Here is a 23,764-nt window from a genome sequence, read left to right on the forward strand (position 1 = left end):
TACGGAGCCTTTGCTATACTAAGAGTCTTGGATCAACAGTATTGAAAACCTTCGTATTAGCCGAGATTTTAGAGAAACATTTTAAGAAAAACTGAAAAAGGAAACCGCATAATAAATATTATCCTTTTTTAAATTTATTTAATGTAATTTAAAACCATACAATATAATAAATGCAATAAGTAAATTGGATGAATGTTTCAAAACATTTGAAAATGTTGGGAAGGAACCACCCAGTAGTGGTACTTCAAGTATTAATTTATATTAGAAGGACCCGTGGCCATCTTCTTTTTAGACGCCTCGAAGGATTATCAGGGATAGTTTATGAGGGATTACCCTACTTAAAATAGTAAATTTCAGAGTTATATTAAAGAAATGAAATATACTTTCGAGGACCTGATATCTGTACGGGTACGGACAAGGGACTCAGAGCGCTTAGTTTAGAAGGTTGTGGGTTCGAGCCCCACTTGAGTCGGTCAAAATTTATTACACAGTGGTCCCGAGAAATGAATCTTGATACTGCAACTCTGTGGTTTATAGGTCCTCAATGGAAATCTTGAGTTACAAAAAAAAAATCAAGATAATATATTTTTACTTTATTTTATGACCATTTAGAAACTCTCCCGACCTATATCTTATACATTTCGGTTTTTCGGGAAAATTTTCCAATTAACAATTAGGGATTTAGGCTCTCTTTCACCTAGGACTAATTCTCATCATAAAAATAATAATAAAAAAAAATAAAGTGCCTAAATATAAACAAGTAAAATTTCTGATCAGTATTATTATAAAATTTATGATGTTACATGAATCAGTAAATAGAAACAAATATAATTACAAGTCTGGTGCAATACATTAGTTGTTTAAATTGCCATGATCTTTATTTCAACCAGTGAGTAGCCAATGCGTAAGAAACAGGATATATCAGCGTACCGATGGTCGTAAGTATGAGGACAATCTTAATAAAATGAAAAGATAATATAAGAAAATAACTAAAAATTTAAAAATAACCGTAAATTCTTTAAATAAATTAATTTGTATCCATGTTAAGTCTCAACACTCTTGATTATTCCATCAACAGTTAATTGTTTCGGCCAATATAGCCAACCTTAAGGACCGCCTCAAATATACATTTACACCTCATATCCAATTATTTAAACACTTGCAGGCTATTCTGCCCAGGTGATTAATAATAGTAAATCGTCATATTTTTCACAATTTCATTAATTTTTAAAACTTTTAATTTTAGTTCAACTTAAAACTATCAACAATCTTATCAGCAAACTGTTAAATGTTGGACTGGTTTCGGCAATCCTTAAGGACTATCTTAATTATAAATTTACAACTCATATCTAATTATTTAAAAATTTATTGCTAGCTATTCTGTTCAGGTCATTAAGTGTTAGTTGATAAGATCTAAAATTAAAAGTATTAAACATTTGTAAAATTGTTACAAAATACAATTATTAATGACCTCATTATTAATTTTCAAAAATTTTAACTTTAGATCAAGTTAAAATGATCTTTAAATCATAAAATAATAAAGAGTCTTGAGACTTAACATGCATAAAAATTAATTTATTTAAACAATAAATACCAGTTTCAAGTATTTGAAAAGATTATATATAAAATACCAATACATTTAAAAAAGATTCATGCAATCAACTGTGATTTATAGGTATGTTAAATAAACTAATTAAATAGTGCATTTCCAATAGAAGTATGTCATTATTTAAAAACGTCCTTGTAATAAAAACCTAATCAAACCAACTTCCATTGTCAATAGGTAATTACTGTTTGAAGAATAGCTGGTTGATAATTAAATAATGCGTCACTGATGATACTATATATAATGATAAAGTAAAAAATTAATTTGCTTCTCAACATCAATTTAGCTTAATATTAGTTCCTTCATTTTGTTTCCATTAAATTTGCTTATGTATTTTTAGTGTGTTTCACCAAATAGAATCTTTGATCAAATTACTACACCTTTTGAAATTTTAATATAATGTTAATATTTACTTTCATATTAATTTGAAAATACGATAAAAAATGTATCATCTTTTACCTGAGAAAAACACGGTAATATTGATGCGAGCGTTTCAGAAGACCAAACTATACCTTAACAATCTTATATCTTTATATATTTATTTATTATATATTTTTTTCTTTAAGAAATGATGCTATAATAAAACTTTTCTACAAAACTGGTAAAACCAGTATCAGTGGGACTATATTAATCAGTTTTTTAAAATTGTTTTTAAAGAAGTATAATTCCATAGCTATTTATTTTGAATAACAAGAACAATTTAATCGTTCTTAGTTTTTTTTCTGATAATTTTATATTCTTCTGAAATCAAAAATAATTGTTTACTTTTATGAACGGTTAATATATGAGCTGCATTAGGGTTTCAAAGAACTTTCCACCTTACGTCATATACAAACTTTTAATCTCTAACATCAACCGTTTCACGCCTCTTTATCCTTATACTCTGGGGAGATTAAAATTAAATTTTGTTTAATTTTAAATGTTTTTACGTTTTCAGACGGACACTATGCTATTTAATAAAAAAGTCTTGTGTACTGTTTAAAATATCATTCAAAATAAATTTTAAAAAAAGAAGAGTAAGGAAATGCTTTATTTATGAGATAAATATGTACTTATACAAGGTTTATATTCTTCATGAGATATATGTACCACAATAGCAAAAACTGTTGTATTTCGGCAAAAAATATTTTGTTCTTTCCATCAGTGCGTTTTAATTGGGATTAATAAAAACTGCAAACTTTTGACATACAAATTTTATTCGGGAGATGAGATGTTTTATACTGTTTTTTTTTCTTTTTATGTATTATACTGAAATTTTACCTAAAATATATGGTTGTAATGACCATTAAAGAAGGCCAAAACTTTAAATCATGTTTTAGTGGATTTTGTTTTTAAAAAAATTATAATAAAATTTTTGGGATACAGTTTATTTTATACTTTTTTGATTTTAGAAAATAATATATATAATTAAAAAGAAATAAAAAAAATAGTAACTGATTGGTTCCAATCCCGACCTCTTATATAAAATAAGCGAACAAGCGTCTTTCTTCACTCAACGTTCGATTCTTAACTGTTCACGTCCGAAGACTGACAAGTTAATTAGTGGAAGGATGGTACTCGGTATTTACGAAGTCATTGGAAAGGGCAGTGAAGCCGAGAGATCCCACGGCATTTCCTTGTTTCGACACAAACACAAGAGTACGGAGAAGCTAGTGCCGATCATGGTCTGCCCGAGAGTCTGCGGTCAACGGCTAACTTTATGAGCGGCCAAGGTCTTGCAACTCATCCTTCCCGCGGGGTTTAGGATCCTGTTCAAACCTTCAGTATATGCATCGACATCGTGAATTGCATTACTGTTAAAAGGATAATATATACTCTTTTTTCCAGTATATGAGGTACATATGGATTTATAAGATAAATGTATAATTACCTACCTAACCGGTTCACTTGATTCATAACATTATTTGTTTTGCAGCCCACGAAAAAACATAACTGTAGTGTATTAGGTTTGAATTTAACAAAAAAAAATTAATCAATAATATAATTATTAATCTGATTTTTGTACTACCTTCAAGTGAAAGAAAGAAAAGTTTATTCGTGATCAAACAAACAATATCCATAAAACGTGTTAGGTTTGTTAATAATACTTACAAAGGGAGGTTAAGGAAGTGATAACGTCGATTCCAATTCTGTTCGGTGATACTAGCTCGAAAAATATAGGTCCTTTTCCAAGAGTTCTTGTCAATTGGCTCTAGGGGTTGGGAAAAAAAAAACTTTAAATAATTTTTGAATTTTTTATATCTTTCTTTTCTGCTTTAGGATCGTAAGGATTTAAATAATACTATACACCAAACTATTTGTTTTTTGTGTTAAATGACGGATACATATAGCTAACAGAATTCTATGAGTTTAAATGTACAACAAACTAACATACTCTGCTGTATTTTTTTTGTTTTTAAGTCACGCGCAAATCATATTCATAATTAACATCCTTTATAACTCGTGAATGCGAATTTTCATAAAAATCATAAATCATTTAAAATGTATTGTTACTGCAACCGAAAGCTAGATTTCAATTCTATCATTATAAAATTTGTTAGTTTGAAATGATAATTTTTTTTTCTGCTTTCCTGTTCCTTTGCTATTTATCTGGTTTTAGAATATTTTGGATATCCATATGAATGGCATCTGGATAAATAAAATTTTATAGCTTTTAAGAATGTGGATACGCACTGACAATTTTAAGGAAATATGCACAAAACTGATAAAAGAATAAACAATGACTGCTTTCCTCAAGCTCAAGAACATGATCAATTGAGTGGCATTAAATAGGTTTGTTCCCAGCCATTAATCCTGAACTAGGTAGGGCGCAGTTAAAGGATTAATGTGGTGCACAAACTCGAACGATAGTTCAGAATTGGAGTCACAGTCTTTCCTGCGAACCAGGCTGCTTTGGTCTGTTTTGACTGCCAGAGATAGTTCTGAACTAAGCATTAGTACTGGTTGAAACAAATTTCAGAGTTTAGTTATCAGTGCCAAAATCGGTAAACTCGAAATCTGTACTGTTTTCGTACGTGCGTGCCTTTGCTAGATTTCTAACTGTGGAACTTTTCCCAGGAATAAACCTAAAAAGTTACATTACAAGTTATCTTGTCTGGACATCTGTAGACTAATAATACTGTAGAGGGTATTTGCATTTAATATCAATATGAAAATCAGTGATTCCAATTTTTTATTCAGAAGATTCCCAACTAGTTTAGTAGTTTCTGATTGACATAAATACTTGGGGGGAGCCTTTTTACTGGTTTCCACTCATTATGGATGGCTATTTTTCTGTTGTAGTTGTCATTAGGGGTAGCTTTAGGTGTGAGAGCTTTTAAGAGCCGGATAATTCACAGATTTACTCTTGGTTTTAAATTAATTCATGATGGTTTAGAGTTATATAGCTAACGTAAATGGTTTACTACAAACAATATGTTGTTTAATATTACTTATTTTTTATTTAAAATCATAAAAATGGCTTGTGAGAAGAAAATATCCCCCTTTGTAGATACGCACATTAATAATTAACATAATATAAATTTATAAAAAAAATTATTAGTCATATTTATGATTTAGAGAAAGTTCGTGATAGATATTTGATTCCAGTATGATACTATAGATTCTAAATTACTATATACCTTGTATTTTTTAAAATCCTTATTTAATTAATTTGTTTTCACAATTTTATTTTTTTTTTATGCCATATTGTTATCATACTATCACCAGTTAAACTCTATTCCTTTATACCTCACATTCCAAATTATTGGTCGGATTATACAGGAAAAATAATGAATGTCAACAATTTTAAATCTATGATTTGAATCTATAAAGATGGATAATTGTCAATAAAACTACTTTAACCTAAAAATATTTAAGTTACTAGACAATTGGTGCTATCTATAATCGGTGAAAATTAATACTAATTATTGCTTTTAAAAAAATGTTTAATGTGCTGTATACATGAATACATTAAATATTTATGAGTTTCGTATAGTTTTGCCTTTACTATGCACTCGTGTAATTAATTTGGTAACTTAATTGAAATTTATGTCAATGAATAAATATGTTTTAATTTGCAGTAAATAAGACAAAAATGTAATAAAAAAAGTGATAAAAGAAATAAAATGTCGGCTTGACCCCCGCCGATATTCCCGAGCACTGACACGCAATGCCCTAGACCCCACTGACGTAAGATGTGAAAGGTGTTCATCTCCGTCTATGAAAATGAAGGTCATGGCATTTCAATATCTCGCGGGTAGTAGAAATCCCGCAGGTTTGTGAATAAAATAGTGTCGTTATTAGATTATGGAGTCATATTACTCAGTGCGGTTACATTCTTCTCACGATTTTGCTGTTCTAAGGCTTCAGTGAAAACTAATCAATTATGTTAAATTTTAATACAAGTAATTGAGAAAAATACAAATCATTAGATAATAGAGTATTTTTCAACTTTGCTTCTTCATATGGCTTGTGTAAAAGTGCCCGTGTAAGAAGCAGCGTAGCAAATGTTCTTTGTTGAGTAGATGTCATTCAGGTCGTAGATGGGAAGATAATTGAGGAATACGCATAGTTCTTCGAAAGGTCACACCATAACGACGGCTATATTATACATTATACCATACATACCTTGCACATCCTTGTTACATTGGGATAGGAGCTAAATGATAATTAATTTTAAAATTAAGTTTGGAAATTTCTTTTACCAGAATGACCTGGTTCTGCCTTGTTTTATAGAAAGATCAGAACAGAATTTAAATCCTAAGACTCAGCAGTGATGATTATAAATAGAAATATAACACCAATATGGACAAGTTGATTGTTAAGAATATTTAAATGAACTGTTAGAAGAAAGATTAAAATAATATATAAATTTAAACTTTTAATTTTGTTATTTAAAAAATAAAATAAAAAAAAAAACGATGTTGGATTCTTGATACCTTTGTAGCGACAGGAAGAAGATATTCGACTGCAATCCACTAAAGCACCTCAAGCCTTATCGAAGATCTCAAATTTATATATTATTGTATTTTATATAAAAATATTGTAATTTTTACATATTATTAATTGTTATACATATTACTTTGCAATGTCAATAAAATAATGAATAAACGATGCCAAAATAGCGCACGAAACTAGATCAAGCGGATAAGATAAGCCGTATGCACCAGGACCGTAAATAAGGGTCTTAAAGAACCCCTAATTGATCTAAAAAGATTACAGATCCACAGTCTCTACTTGAGATAGTTTCAGTTTATAGCCGATTTTGACTTCTAAATGGTTGTCATTTTTTTGTTAGCCTTGATATGATCTCTCTCCACTACATGATATCCCTACCTAAGCACCGGCGGGCTTACATAGCTCTATCGGAATAGTACCCGGCAGGGCGAAGGCACCTTCCTACATGACTCTGGAGACCAGCTACCCTTCAGGTCCGCTTTCCTGCCTTGTGTTTATCGGCATAGTACCCGGTAGGACGAGGTTATCATCCTCCAAGATATAACGGGTGTCACAAGTTAGTCTCATCCTATCTAGTCATCTTCCTTTTCAACTTACCTACCTTTATTAACCGAACACGTATTGTCGTGGCCTTCTGGACAAGCAGAATAGTTAAGAAAATAACCCACCTCGACATATTAGCTAAATAGCGATAAACGGGAGTTGGAGGTCCGTAAGGATGTTTGCTTTACAAATACCAGTAGATAGTAAGTACAACTGGGACATGATGAACAGGTTTCTCTGCAGATCGCCAACCTTTTTTAGCATGGATGAGAAGATTGAGAATTATTCCGTGAGTGTACAATGAATTCGTTATATTCAGAATAAAAATTAACAACCTATGAGGATGAAAAAAAAAATGAAGGCTGCAAATTATTAAATCGATGGCTTATTGTCCAAGTTAATTATACATTATATTGGTAATAATATAATGTGAGAAAAAATAAGTCTATCAGAATAATTAAACCGAACATAAAAACAAATTTAAAAAGGCGGATGGTAATGTTAAGTTTTAACATTAATATGTACTAACATGATGTAATTCATGGAATGTAGTAGAACCGGAAAATATTTATTGTAGAACTGAAATAATTTTAGGAAGTTAGTAAATGAAGTGTTATATTCCATAGGAAACCTTCATTTGCAATCTCTTCTAAATCTTAAATAGGATTTAAACACAATGCAACCCTTCGTTGACAATATATGTATGAACAATGTAAAGTGGGTTAAAGTCAGGAAACATCCTTTTTTTTTTTAATATAAACAATAACATAAGTAGTAAGAGTAACATTGCTTGATATGAAAAAAGTACTATTTTTGATAATGTATGATAAAATCAAAAATGAATTACATTTATAAATAGAAATAAAAATATCCTATGTGTAAAGTATAGTTGGGCATCACCCATGTTTTAATGGGTGTTAACAATTTTTTTATTGGGCGATTCTCAGTAATTTTCTGGGTAGGGAGGCAGGACGAAGGAGGAGATCAGAAGTGCGCGTCCGCGTAGGTGCAGCAGCACATTGGTGAGCCACAGCGTAAGAGCCTATCATCCGAGCTAGAGGAGTGAGATGCTTGGTGGACGTGCAGGGAGGCCCTGGATAGGATAAGAGGTAGTAAGAGAGAGCTCCAGATCAGAGAGTGCCAGAGTCAGCAAATACCCTGGGGAGGGAGCTGCAGAGTAGAGGGGGAGGCAGAAATGGAATTAAATAAATGGGGGCCAAGGGTAAAAATCTAATGGTGCTCATAGTAGGAAAGATGTCCCGAGACTACCAAATGATTATAGGGTGTGAACTACTAGGAAATGTGGGCACACGGGTTCAAAATCACGGAGGTAAATGGGACATAAAGATTGGATAGCAGAGATATGTCTGTCAACAGCTCGTAGGAAATGGTGAAGAAGGGATAAGAGCGATTAATCAGGAAGGGGGCTGGAAAGACCAAATCGTAGAAGAATATGAAGACATTTTTTCAGAGAACAGTACACGAGATTCAACTAAAAGAAGAAAGAGTTACCTATGTGAAGGAGAGTTGACCGCAAGCAGTTTGGCAACACATTAGAGAGGAGATAGATAATTTCCGTGACCAAGAAATCATAGTAGACAACTCATCTCACGTTAATTGCCCGTTTTGGGTAGTGAGAAATAAAGGCGCGCCAGGTAAAAAAAGGAGAGATATATAGAGCAATGGTCAACTATCGCAAATACAATGAAAACACGTTCGAGGATATTTCGGATCGATTGAGTGGGACTATAATATTAAACACACTGGATCTGAAGGTAGGGTACCACCAGATCAATATGGCGTTTACTTTCGAGAGAGGCCACTATGAATTCACGATGATGCCTATAGGCTTGAAAAAGGCTCCAGTAATATTCCAAAGGCTCATGGATGAGTTTCTGAGAGAATTTGATGAATCTGTCTGCCAGCTGTATATGGATGACCTGCTGATGTTTACCAAGTCCGAAGTAGAACACGTAACATTTGAGGAGCGTATTCCAGCAGATGGGAGAGTTCGGCTTTAAGTATTCACGAGAGAAGTCAGTAATGGGTCAAGCCCGAAAGCATTCTTTGGACACACTATTTCACCTGAGGGAGTAACACCAGATGCCCAGAAAGTGGAAGTCCTGCAGAGGATGGCAGTGCCAAAGGATGTAAAAGGGATCCGAAGGTTGTTGGGTGCGTTGAATTATTACCGACGGTTTATGCCCTTGAACAACTTACTGAAAAAGGGATCCAAGATGGTTGTGACGGAAGGCATGGCGCATTAGGTTAGGAAATGTATACAGCAGCTACAGAGAGAGCCGATCCTTGCGTTCACCGATTTCCAGAAACCGTTTGCACTCACGACAGATCCCAGTGAGTATGGATGCTGGGGGCAGGCTATCCCAAGAACACGAGAAGGGGGAACGTCCTACGTAGAGGAGTCCCGTTAGAGTTCTTTGGAACGAGAGTTGTTGGGAATTGTGTGGGCTGTGGACTATTTTCGATCCTACTTTTTCGGAAGAAGATTTCAAGTCCACCCTGACCTCTTCTATGGGTCTGGAAACTGAAAGAATCATTGGCACGCATCTCTCGCTGGAAAGAGCTTTTGGGTCAGTATAATATGGAAATTTCTTACAAGAAAGATTCAATTATCTAAATATGTGACTAAAATTAGCTACCTTTGACCTTACCTTCATTTCTTGAATTTATTTTTTTCTGGTTACTATAGAGATCAATTAAATATTATAAATTACTCCAAAATTAGAATTGTTTTTATGAACAAATATAAAACACATGTATTTTATTTAATACTTTTTCTCTCATTTAAAGTTTAATTTAAAAGTTTTAACTAACGATACTAATATAAAAATGTTTCGGAAATATATAGAAAAAAAAAACATTTATAAATCTCCTCGATGCAATATAGTTATTGGTTTACAGTCAGTATTATTCCTAATCGAAAAAAGTAAAACTCTAAGCTCTATGCAGATTTGATATATAACCAATACCACGCTATGTTGTTTGCAAATTGCTTTATTATAATAGGGTTATTTTCAGTAAGATTTATAGCCAGAAAATTTCAATTTGCCTAATGTTCATATCTATTTAAATATGCTATGGTTTATGTGGGTAGGAACATGTTTTTTTCGAGGATGCGATGCTGTATTGATAATGTAATGGCCAAATTTTAAGAAACTTATTTATTTTTTTTTTTTTGTGCCAACGTTTCTACCTTTCATCAGGAATGAGCTAAAAACAAAATAAAAAATACAGAATAAGTAAAAAATAAAAATAAAACAGAATGAGTAAAAAAAAAGAAAAGAAAATCTTCTTCTTCTTTATCTTCCTCCTAGTTGCCATATTCAAGGCACACTACGTGGAGGGGCTTCGATCCAATGGTGCCTATGCTCACGGCCCTTGCATAGTTTCTTCAATTGTTTGTTCTCAAGTTCTATTTACCAATATCTAATCGGGCCGTTCGTCTTTTACAAATTTTATGAATTTCATCCTTGATACCTCAATAAATTGAAAATGAGCAGAATGTGTTCCATTGAACCTTACTACTCCTTTTTAATTTGTATGGACAGATTTTATAGTGGTAATCAGATCTCTTAGAACATTTTTTATGGCATTCCATATTTCTTTCCGTGTGACCGAAAGCCAGCTTCAAGATTCAGGATAATTAGATACAAGCTCCTATCTCTGTCTTACGTTTTTTCTAATGTATTTCTTAGAACAAAGATATGTTTTTGGGTCTACATCCCAGGGTGGAAACCTGCATGTTCTTCTTCCAGCTGTTCCTGTACAATTTGTCATCACCTTTTACATATTTCAGGGTTTTGCTTTTTTACCCTTCAAGAATTTCCCAGTGCCCCAAAATTGTTGAATTTTTCACAGTTATTTTCATCAAAGCCTTTCCCAAGTATTTCTCAGGACTTCGTTTTAGATGCTTTAAGTGGTGATTTCTATAAATTTTTCGCATTTCTGTGCTGAAAATAATTAATGGGCGTCTTATTATGTTGTTATACGAACGTTTCTCATAATTTTATATTGATATCCCACGATTCCTTGGGTGATTTTTTGTAGACCCCAGGCTTCTTGACAGTTTCCAAAATCGAAGTTTAGAGGGCAAGGCTTAAATCCAGAACTCTTTTAATTTCAGAGCATTCTTAAAATTTAATCAAATATAGTTTTCTCGAGTCTAGATCGTCCAGAGCCAGTCAATATTCTGATATCCGCGACTAGCTCTGCTCCTCTTGTTACTCTTATATCTCTGAAATATTACCTATATCTTTGATCGATTATAAAATAGTCGTTGACACTATTTCCAAATTCGCTCTCCTTCAGTCCTTACATTAAGGTCTCCACATATAATTATTCACCTTCCTTTGTCCCTGCTTCTGTCTGAGTAGAACAATCCCTTGTCTAAAACCTCAATCTTTTCTGTTGGAGGATATACTTGGTTGATAGTTACCTTGCCTATGTCCAGCTAACGATCTGCAAGTAAATCTTGAGACTTGCTCCCATTCTTCAACTCTGCTATAAGCTGCAGAAGGTTTAATCTGCATAAGAAATCCCTACTCTTTTCTTAGCTCGAAATCTCTTTTGCACATATACATATATCAGAATATACCCATCATCCATTCTATCTCTGTACTTTTTTTCTCCTTCCTTTCAGCCTATTTCTAATCTACCTTATATTTCTTAATTTCCTCTCCATTAGACCAGCTCTACTTTTTTACCTTGTCATTGATTTTATAATCCAAGTTCCAAGTCTTAAATCATTTTTTGTGCCACGTAGTTTCTGTTCAGACACTCTGTTTCTTCTGAGGTCATCTGTAGTTCTTTGAACCAGTTTTATCATTTTGTAGTTTGAATCAGCTTACTCCTTTACGGGTGATTGGCGTAGTAAAGAAGGTCCCGTTATCTTAGGACAACTGGAACCATTATATAGCCAACGGCTAATTGTAAGGACATTATTGTAAATGTCCTTGTGTCAGGGTCAAGGTAACGTGCACTGTTGTAAGGGTGTCAGTGCTGTGTACTGAACTCGGAAAACCTGTAGAGCGTTAATCTCCGATAACTGTGCACATCAGCTAACCCCACGGGCCACATAAAATTATAGTCATTTTAACATATACAATATCTTGTTAGCATATATAACTCAATATTTTATTTCTTTAATTCAGCTTTTTTACTTACAAATTAAATTATTACATATAACTAAACTCTTCTTCTCCACTTTTTCATAACCTATATTTTAAACGACTTTCACATTGTACATATATTTATTACTGGATTTTTTTTTGTATATTATTTTATTTTATTTTATTTTTCTCCCTTCTTTCATAATTTTAATATTACAATATTTTCATACTGCTTATATCTTATTTATTATTTACATTATAAATTTTCCTGAAATACACCTTTAGTACCTATAAGTTATTTTTCAGTTATTATATATTTTCTTTTTTTTTCTTAGCCCTGAAGGACTGAAATTCTGACCTTAACATTAGCACTAATGAAATAAGTTATTTATGTTTCTCACTAAAAGCACCACCAATCATCTTCTCCACATGTAATATCCGGACCAAATTAGATGAAGTTTTTGTCTAATCTCCTGTCACCACTTACATGTTTGAAAAACCGTAAAGCAACTTTTAAATTTGTTTTTTGTTCCAGCTGGACATTTAGTAATGTCTTTAGAGATGTCATATAACCTTCCCATTACTGGGTTTGTAATAATATTTAAGCGAATTATTTTCAAGTTTGATGGCTCAGATTGTTTTCTTTCGTGATTCTTATGAAACAATTTGTTTTCAAAATACGGAAATTCATTCTGTTAAATGAATTTGTTTGTTCCTTTGGGCTCACTTTTGAGCGAACTCCACATCCGATTACAGCTCAACAGATAAAGTCAAAACATATAACCGCCCGGTGACCAACCGCTTTATTTCCATTATACATTTTCCTGCAATACTACTTTTGTACCTATAAGTTATTTTTCAGTTATTCTATATTTTCTTTTATTTATTAAGGTTGATTTTTTTGTTATTACCTCCACTCAGGCTCGTTCGTTTAGTATATCACTTTTTCATTTCTCGTACACGATCAATATGATTGAGTCATTATTGAATATTGTCACTATATTGACTTTCTGAGGGTTATATTGTGGCAATAATGGCACGTGTACCTATATTTAATATATTATAATAATAATATAGTATATTATGTATTATTTTACCTTTAGTACGTACAATTGACAGTTTTTTTTCTAAATAAAGTTATCAAGAATTATACTTAATTGTTGAACAAAGAAATTAAAAATATTTGAAAATGACTTCTATTAGTAGCGTACCCTTTATGCCTGAGTCTGGACAAGGTAGCTCTTGATTTGCAGTACTGGTCGTGGAATTCTCATTAGATTATTTTTTTTTTAAATAGTTAAAAATCATCTAAAGCAAAAACTGCCCTTATTTTATTATTCCTCTGAATTCTATCGGTTCATAATATTATTAATTTTCACCTAGTGAGATTTTGGATGGTTCGAATACATTTTAGGAGGGAATCCATATAATGTGTATATAAATAAATATTAAAATACTATGTTGGAATATAGATGACAAACTGGTGGAAGAAGGTGTAAGATTTTAGTTATAATATAGGAAATATTAACCTAAACACTGTTTTTATCATCAGCAATTAATCAGATAAAACCAATAATCCAAAAGGCTTTGTATACTGAAATGAAATGATTTTTTGGTATTAATATCTACCTTCATTTTACATATTTCAATAGTTTTTCGATAACTCAATCACATTTAACCACACTATTAGGTACTGATAACTATAAGGCTTCAAACGATGATAGTTACGGAGTTCTGATTGACTCCGCAAGTTACAAGAATGGTGGAAGGTAATTCGATTACACTTAAATGAGCCAGTTATCAAGCTTACAGAACGGTGGGTTTTATGTTGTTCTTCGTTTTTTACAGCATAAAGGTTCCTGACTCTAATCTTTTAACAGATTTAAAGGTTCAAACACCATTTGTACCGTTCAAACCTTTGATACAAGGCAAAAAAGTTGGATAAGGACGTTATGCCAAACAACCAAAATTGTACGACTGAAGAAGCCAAATAAACCACTAGCGGTCTTCACTATTCCTTCCTCCTAGACAACCCTGTCTATTTCGACACCCCTGCCAGCCCTCAGATCTTCCGCTGCCAGCTCCTATTGAAACTGCAGCACCCACCGTGACATAACGACCGTTCTTGTTGTCCGCCCTGAAGGATGGACATCGGCGAAGAGGGTGATTACGTCTTGTGCAATCATCGCGTGCGTGCCTTCTTTGCGACCCTCGGAGGATTTGGAGGGGGCATCCTCTATAAAAGGAATTAACCTTTTTCTGGAACAACCAAACTGGATTCTGGAAGAGATGAAGGTGGTAAGTTATTTTTTACTCATTTACATCCGGTGGACAATAACAATAATTCTACAATTGACTAACGGAATTGGACAAACCAACGAATTTTACTAATTTAACAAGCTCAGGAATACATCGGCTTACTGAAAATAATCGCAGATATATTTGAATCAACAAATTTTAATACAGCTGAAATTAATATATTTCATTAAGATAAAAGATTTATAAATTTACATCTGAGTTATATCAACATTGATGTAGTAAGAACGAAGTAAATTTGGAATTTGTATAGTGGAATAAAAACATATTTGTAATTATATATGTTCTAATGTCAGGTTTATATTGTACCTAATATTAGATTTTAATTACTCTAAATGTTGTTTGAAGTTCTGGTGTCATTGGAGGTGTTTTATTTGTTCATCAAAGAATTTAAAGATATAGTTCTGTTTACAGAGTGGGTTATCAATAATTGGAATATAACGATTATGAGCAACGTTTTAAAATAATTTATCTTCCTTTTATCTGTATTCATTATCACCATTTCAAACAGGAATAAGCAGGTGGATAAGCTAACACAATTGTAGGTTTCTCTTTACGAATCAGAAATATGTCCTTCTTGTAGATTACATGTGGCCCATTGAGTGCAAAAGAGGTATGAGTCTAATCTGGAGTTTTGAGATATTTAACACTTTAGCAGAGGAAGTTTAAAAAAGTTGGTTCTTTCCTGTAAGACAAGCCGTTCACAATTATATACCACTATTTAGAAGCATTTAATGTTAATTTTAATAAATTAATTTTTCTTTTTTAATACATCAATACTTGTGAAATTGTTCTTCATTTTTGTTGTCTCTACGTTTTACTAATTTTTCATCGACGTTCTGAGGTCCTTTTTATATAGAAAAATAATGAATATAATATTTTACTATAAAAAGTGTTTTCCTAACTTATATATCTTTTTTTATAATTTTTTTTTTGTGTAGTTCAATACCTTTACCCCGGTCCCCTTGTTAATTAGATCCAAATAATTCATATTTTGCTATACTAATAATTTGTCTTAATTTTACATGGAGACTTATTCCATTTACACCATTGGAACTATTACTTATTTGTTTCTCTTAATATTTATTCAATGTTTTATTAATAATTGTTTATTTAGTGTTTTCTTTAACTTGATATTCTGAAGTATTTAACTTACTTGTGGTATCTGCAAAAGTTATGTCCATATTTTAGGTATACACTTTTAAGGTTTTATAGTTATTTTCATGTTTATTTATTCTAATATTTAGTTTTTTAGATGTATCTTCTATTTAAATTTTATTTACAATTAGCCATTTATTTTGACTATTATATATTTTTTTAATTTCATTTCTCTGTTATATTCTTCATGAAAGTAAAGTTATGATTATTTTATTTCTATTGAACATTCCCAAATTTACTTTCATATGTTTTGAATGTTTTATTGATATTTTGTAGAATATAATTTATTTTAAAGAACTTTTAATGATATTGATTACAATTATCCTCATTTTTTATTTTGATTATGGACTAATATTTCATTTCTATCATTTCTTAGGTTCATATTAGCTATTATAATCCCCAAACTAGTTCTTATGTTATTTGAAACAAAACATCAAGGATTCACGAACTCCGAATTCAAAGAATTGAATCCTAAATTAATTAATTGGTCATTTAGAACATTAATGTTTGGTTCCGAATACGTAATTGTGGTAAAATAGATGATTTTTTAACTGTTAGCTTAGAACACTTAAGATTAAATTGATGATCAGGTTTATTAGAGTTTAAGGTGAATTGCCCATTAATAATCAACATAAATTATATTTAATTTTTTTTTATTGAAAATAAATAGTAATGAGAAATTTTCGAAAAAAAATTTTTCCTTAAAAATTTGTATTTTAGGGTTTCAAAAAATGCTAAAACCAAATCTGATTTTTTTTGTAACATGATTTTTTTAGTCTACCTTTTTTTTATTTCTAATTTTTTTACACACTTAAACTCATTTTATACATTCAACAATCTTTTGGTCTTATCATACACACACACAAAGAAAAAAATCGATTGGTACATTATAACTATTAAATACATGATATATAAAATCTTTTTTTCTCAGCTCCTAGGAGGCCTAGGACCCCTCGTGTCTAACATTTTTCGACACACTACCTGTCTGTTTACTAATAAAAGTTTCACTGAAATCCGTAATCCCGCGGGCGTAGTCTCCTATTTTAAGTATAAAAATTGTTCTGCCGGAATACGCAGACAATTATGTAAGGATATTATAGCAAAGAAAGGCCTCTGATGGTTGATCGGACTCCAGTTAATATCGGGCTCATTTAAGACAAACTATTGATAAATACGATTATATACCAATATCTGAGCTGGCTACCTAACGTGGAATTAAAAAGAAAATGTTTTTAACTATTGACATATACATTTATTTGACCCTTGAATCATATAATTATCAATCATAGATCAGCGATTAAAAACGATTAATATTTATTAATTAAAGTAATGTCTCAGAATAAATGATATAATGAATGGGCTGATAAAAATGCAGAAATGGATGAACAATTCATTAAGTACAAAATAATGGAAGACGAAGATAAGAAAAGAATATAAATAAAATAATATTTCTACATAATAAATCTACAAAGAAAGAACTAAATATTAATATCATATTTCTTCTTCTTTACCTTAAATGTAAGACTTTAGTTGAAAAATTAGTTATAATTTATATGGAGTACATTACGAACATACATTGCTTGCAGAATCAAGATACGTTTAACGCATAGAAACCATTTTTTATGAGTAGCATTAACTGTTCCAAACATAATATAATACATTAATATTACATCTACCTTTATGGAACATACGAGATAAAATACTCGAACTTAATACGTGATAATAATTCGGATTTTTTCTTGAATTAATTATCTTATTTTTCTTCCTCTTATTTATTAATTAAATCCTCTAACTTAAACTTAGATTTCCTCCTCAGCTATTCTTAGGCTGTCGTTAGTTTATCATTATCTTCAAGAGTTGATGTATTTAACCTTAATGATCCAAGAGGTCTTGCCAAATACCCTGCATAGTGATGGCTTGATCGTCGAGATATTTCAATTGAATGAAAACCGTCTTATTCACCACATGTGTTTTACAATAATTTTTTTGAGACTAGTTCCTCCTGACCAGACCAAGATCAGAAGTTATTTTATCTAATCTTTCAGTAAATGTAAGAAAAATACAATTGTAATATATAGTGCAGTTCGTGTCCTATACCATAAATATTTATTTCAACAGACGACAATAATTTTTAAAAGCTTTAAGTTTAATTATATTGCTCCTTTTCGTTTACTAATATATTTAAAATACATTTTCGTTACTAACAAAGTTATATTAGAATTTTAAATAATTAATTAACGGTGAATGTTTTATAAATGAAAAATATTTTTGGATGAGATTAGCATGGAATATTTACAGAATACGTTCAGCATTCTGATCATCTTTATGTAAAACTGTTCCCACCGACTTGGATTTTTCCCCCTTTTTTATAAATACAATTTTTTCAGGAGCGAAGGTTTGAACCAAACGGTTTCTGGGTCCCAAAACCCTTCACCTGGTACAAATTATCGCACAGGCTATTTTTTTTTTTAGGAAAAATTGAAATATTAAAAATCCAGTGTATGTACCTAGGGATTTGCAGTAGTGTTCGTAACTTAATGCATGTGGACCCTAATACAGAACACAAGGTTTTTTGTAAGTGTGAAAACTTTCTTATTCCATAAATCCAATGGTTTTTGCAGCGGACCTAGCCATACGACACAACGCAAGTAGCCCATACAAGGAAAAATATTTCATATATAATATCCCATGCTCATTATCTATATGTAAAGTTTTTATAGGTGGGAATAAAAAAAAAAGTGTGAAAACGTGGTATTTCTCTGAAAAAATCTCATTGAGTTAAAAAAATCTTGTGCTTTGCGCATATCACACAATTTTCACTTTACCACCCTGCATAAGTCCCCAAGTTTGTGTAGGTTAGGTTTTATGGCAGCTACTTTTAGGTGCTGTTTGTTTTCAGTGCTTCTTACAGAAATAAAGTAAAATAAGTAAATAAATATTTATATTTTTCCCCCACTTTTGAGCGGCCCCTTCTTATTCCCACTCTACTTATTTAATAATTAATCTTTCGGAACTCAGCTGTATTTTTAACTATTCCTTAGCAGTATAAATGATATTATACGGTTTTATTTATTTGTTATGATAATTTGATCGTCAACTGTTGAAATAATTTGAGAAGTTGACATTAAACATGAAGAATACTCTCTGGTTTGAATTAAACAAGAATATTTCAGGTAAACCAGGAGATTATGATTGTTTGTGATAATATTACTTCATAAAAAAACAAAAACAAATTGTTCGTAATGATACCTTAGTAGAACCTGACAATGAAGGTAAAGTCAATTTTTTGCAAGGGCCGTGATGTAAGATTGAATATTAGAATAAATTAGAATTTTTTGCTTCCCTTTAATCTCAAACAGGTCTTTTAATGGGTAATTTATATTAGATTTGTAGAGTAATTTTAAATAGTGGTCGAGATTTCCATCAATAGTTGAATAAAGAATATTGAGTTATCAACTAAATAATTGTATACTAGCTAATTTCCGAAAAAAAATAATTGAATAAATAATAATAAAATAGGTTGGTCAATGTTTATATTAGGGATTTTCTGAGGAAAAGACTGATGTATGAAGAGAACATAGAACCCTACACACTGATGCCACCATACACAATTAATATCAATAGTCATAACTTCCCAGTTTGTGAGCCTTGTGAATATCTTGGAGCACTAGTCACCGAAAAAAATGAACTACGTTAGGAGATAGAGGCCAGAATTACAACTAGAAATCGCTGCTTTTTTCAGTGCATAAAGTTCTGAAGTTCAAAGATTTATCTTGGAGCGCTAAGGTCATCGTTTACAGTACTAGTATTCGCCCAACAGTCACCTATTGCAGTGAGACATTGGTCCTGTCAAAGGAGATGGAGAAACGACTATGCACCTGGGAAAGAAAGTTATTCAGAAAAATATATGGAACAGTCTACTCTGATGGGGAGTGGAAAATTAGAAAAAATAAAGATTTAAGAGCATTTTATGGTCAGCCAGACATAGTAAGTGTAAAACAAAAAGGGGAAGGCTGTGGTGGTTCGGGAATATGGAGCGTATGAAGGAGGGAGGAAGCTGCTTCTTGTTCATGGTTCATGTTCCAAAATAAGATGGCTGGACGATGTTGAGGCAGACCTGAGCCAACTTGGGGTTAGAAAATGGAGAGAGGTTGCTGCCGACAGAGTAGCCTGGCATACGATCTGTGATGTATCCCATGCCCTTCAAGAGCAGTACTGCCGAATAGTATTGTATAGTATTTTTATTTTAAAGCATCTAAAATTAAATTTAAAAATTCTGTGATATTAACTATTACTGCTTGAAGGCCATACTGGTGATGACTGCCAGTTAATAATAGCAATCATTTTTATCACATTATTGATTTGCTTATGAGGATTTATTTCTTATGAATAAATAATTAAATAAATGTTAATCTCTTCAGAGAAGAAGAGATAGGTGAGTCATAGATATTAATGTTAGTTGTGAAACCCTTTGGCGGTAAGTCGGGCGGTGCCTTCTCAGTTCATAATTACTCTTAAGATTTTCACAATTATGCCGCCCCTTGATTACCTCTTATAGCTAGGCACTGATGTTCGAACTAATAACTCGTTGGCCACCTGCCAGTCTTTCAAGGCGCATAAATAGTTGTATATCCTTTATGATATGTCTTTCTCAGTTAGTCTCGTTATTCTCACAAGACTTCTTTAAGTATTATGGAAAAAAAGGTAAAAATATTTTTAAAATATGCTACAATTTCGACAATATTATGCAGATGAGTTATAATATAAATATACATATTTATGTATACGATACTAATATACAATTTCGTTTATATATTAATTTAAATTATTATAAGTATAATATTAAGTATTGTATTATTATTGAAAAAATAATTCTTATTCGAACTAAACAAAATAAATATTAAATGATTTTCTCTCTTATAACCATTAAAACAAATAAACTAGCATTGGGCATAGAAACACTTTAAGCTATATTCACTATTTTTTCTTTTTGACAAGGGGCATAGTGTTTTTTTTTTTATATAGAGTTTCTATCTACCATATAGCGACTGAAGTGAAAGCTATTGAATTTTCATCTGCTCAACAGAAACATTTGTCTAACTGTATATCGTTTTCATTTCCAAAAAAATGTATTTGTTCATTTATTCCCGTAATTTTTGGAATAAAAAAAAAATTTGCTTGATACGTACAAAAGTAATAACGTGGAACCCCAGAGACGATTAAGCTTTAAATCCAATACCTCTAGGTTGAATTGAATAGGTACCAGTCAAAGTTATGACTTGATGTGATGTTCCTGATGACATGTGACCATGGAATTCAAGAGTGTTAATCAAAAACAAAAATGCAAGAAAATATCATTTTTTTTTTTGGAATTGTATTTATTTCTACTAAATTTCATTACTACTTTATACTGTTACAGGTGAGTATCTTTCTTTGTTCTTTGGTCAGCGCCTACGCTCAGGTGCAACAAAGACCTATAGAATACCCAAATAATGCGATACCCATCATATCGTATGTCAACGAGAACAACTACGATGGCTCTTACAAATACAGGTAATTTTTTTTTTATGTTGTATTATTATGAATAGGAATTGATGAATTGCACAATTAGAGACAACTTGGAACTTACCAACTCCCAAAGCAATACTCCATTAAAGTTGTACAATAGACATAGCAATTTAACATTGTATTTACGTGTGCACACGCATGCCCGCAATATCGGACTAATAGGCAATATTCTTGGGCACTCTTACCAAAAACTGAAACTATTAGTTGACCTAATAAAACAAAACACCTCAAATATATAATGCCATTTATTACATTAGAAATAAAGAAGTATTATGTATGCATCTAATTAATAAAAATCAGTGGATTTAATACACACGGTTTGCTCATCATATTCACACAGAAAAAAACAAACCATAAACGAACGTTTCAGACACTAACCCTACAAATTCATTTCTATCCATGGAAAATTATCTAGAAAGGCTCGTTTTTAATTAAGGTAAACCAAGAGAGTTTTTTTTCTTTTTGAACAATTATTCAACAGTTTGCAAGATGTTGAAAATTATAAAAATGTTGACGGATTAGTTATTAACTTGAACATATATATATTTGATTTATAAATAATCAATTAAAAGATAATTTTAATATAGTACATATCTAGATTTTATAATTATAATAAATGTTTTACTGCTGTATTTGTTGCAGGCAGTTTTCATTAGTTGTATATTCAATGTTTATACGTATTAATAAAAAGACTATATCATGAATACAATAACTTTACAATCCTCTATATATTTCTATTTCGTATTACCGTCAAAAACGATTTAAGTAAGGGTACTACCATAACCCTCAGTAACTGTAAAACTCCTCCCGCCATCAAATATTCACATTATAGCACGCAAAAGAAGTAAAAATTTAAGGCTACGTTTTGTAATTACCCTTACAAAATAATAAGTGTTTCGTAAGGCAGACGGTAGGTCGAGATTTGTGAAATAGTGGCTATAAACCTTTTCCAATCAAAGCCTGTAGAAGAAACCGTGAACTTTGAAGTTTCCACGATGTGTGCAAACTACAAGAGCGCTGGTTGAATATCAAACGCACCTGGTCTTTAATTGGAATCGAGAAACCGCAACCATCAAACTTGAGGAGAGATGATGTTATATGGAATCTTTTCTCGAGTATAATGATGATTAGATAAGATTTAGTGGTAGTTATTTCGTTTACGCACGGAATTCAATCAACATGTATGAAATCATGTGCTTACTAAACAAGAAACATGATGTATAATTTTAATGCAGGGCTTATCCAATAGTTACAATCCAAAGCAACCAAAAATGGTACTGTTACGGCGGGCAAGGGTTCAAAAGGAACCTTTACTAGCTCAACCGTGAAAAGAAAAGAATAGCCGAATTTTGTTATTTTTAAATAAGTAAACATAATAAAAAGGAACACAAAATATACAACTAGAAAAAAAAAAAAGCTTAACACTATTATAAAATTAAATTAATTGAACAAAAGAGAAAAAAATCTTATATCACCGGTGATTGGTGGGGCCCCGGTTGTGTTTGTTCTGAGTGGATGTTCTCGTGGAAGTACATCGACAAAAGGGACGTACGTCCGCCCGGCTAAGATGATTTAGCTAGCGAAGATGGCCAGAATGCTGGCAACTACGAATGCGTAGTGAGGAGAAAATGGAGAAGATCTGTGTATGCAGTGAGACGTTAAGAAGTTGTCTGTCTATTTTTTAGTTTAAAAAACAATAGAGAGAAGTTGTTTGGTTTTTGACGTTATAAAAATCATATGTTTAAATAATCGATTTGTGGACCATATGTTGGCCGCAACAGGTACTATTGACATAAATATTTAAAAATTTATGAATAACATTAAAGATTGAAATATATATATGTATTTATCACTACTTAAATGTATAAAATAGTAATACTTTTATATATGAAATAATTAAAATGTATATTAAAACAAAGCTATTAAACCGATGACAGTAAAATAAGTTTTATCATTGAGAATTATTTATGTTTTATATTTATTTGGGTAGTGGCAATTATTTTATTTTAGATGATATTTCTTGAAAAAATTAAGACCACTTCCATAACTAGCTAACCCTAGAATATCTTTTAGAATACCTTTTAGCTAACGATAGGCACAAATATATTTTTATTTATTTATTATATTATATTATATATATGAATTTATAGATTTTCCTATATCGTGAAGTAAAAAAGGTTCACTTTTGTTATTTTGATTCTATACACTCTCATGAAAATAACGTTTTTAGGAAACGACATTTTTCCACAGGTAAAGTTCTATCAGAAAATAATTTAAAAAAAAAAAAAAAAAATTTAAAGGACGAGTTGACTGGGACAAATTTCGTAATGATTTGGAAAACAAACTGGACTTAAAAACTCCACTTAAAACTAAACATGACATTGACGAAGCAATAAAAAACTTCACAGACTCTATAAGAATTTGCATACACGACAACACGATGACCAGTAATATTATTAATACTATGCGTACTAACTTGCCACAGCACATTCGCAACTTATTAAAG

The 23,764-nt window shown here is 31.3% G+C and overlaps 1 protein-coding gene across 1 annotated transcript in view; it reads left to right on the top strand.

The window, feature by feature from the left end:
* Positions 1-14,406: 14,406 nt before the first annotated feature.
* The window catches only part of LOC106689229 (endocuticle structural glycoprotein SgAbd-2), a 20,954-nt gene continuing 11,596 nt past the window's right edge, over positions 14,407-23,764 (top strand). Inside the window, exons 1-2 of the mRNA XM_014434119.3 lie at positions 14,407-14,514; positions 21,110-21,243. Coding sequence (XP_014289605.1) covers positions 14,506-14,514; positions 21,110-21,243 — 143 coding nt within the window. The 5' untranslated portion in view covers positions 14,407-14,505. The remainder of the gene's footprint in view (positions 14,515-21,109; positions 21,244-23,764) is intronic.

This window comes from Halyomorpha halys, unplaced genomic scaffold (assembly GCF_000696795.3).
Source record: "Halyomorpha halys isolate HHAL.00 unplaced genomic scaffold, Hhal_1.1 Scaffold1310.1, whole genome shotgun sequence".
Lineage (NCBI taxonomy): Eukaryota > Metazoa > Arthropoda > Insecta > Hemiptera > Pentatomidae > Halyomorpha > Halyomorpha halys.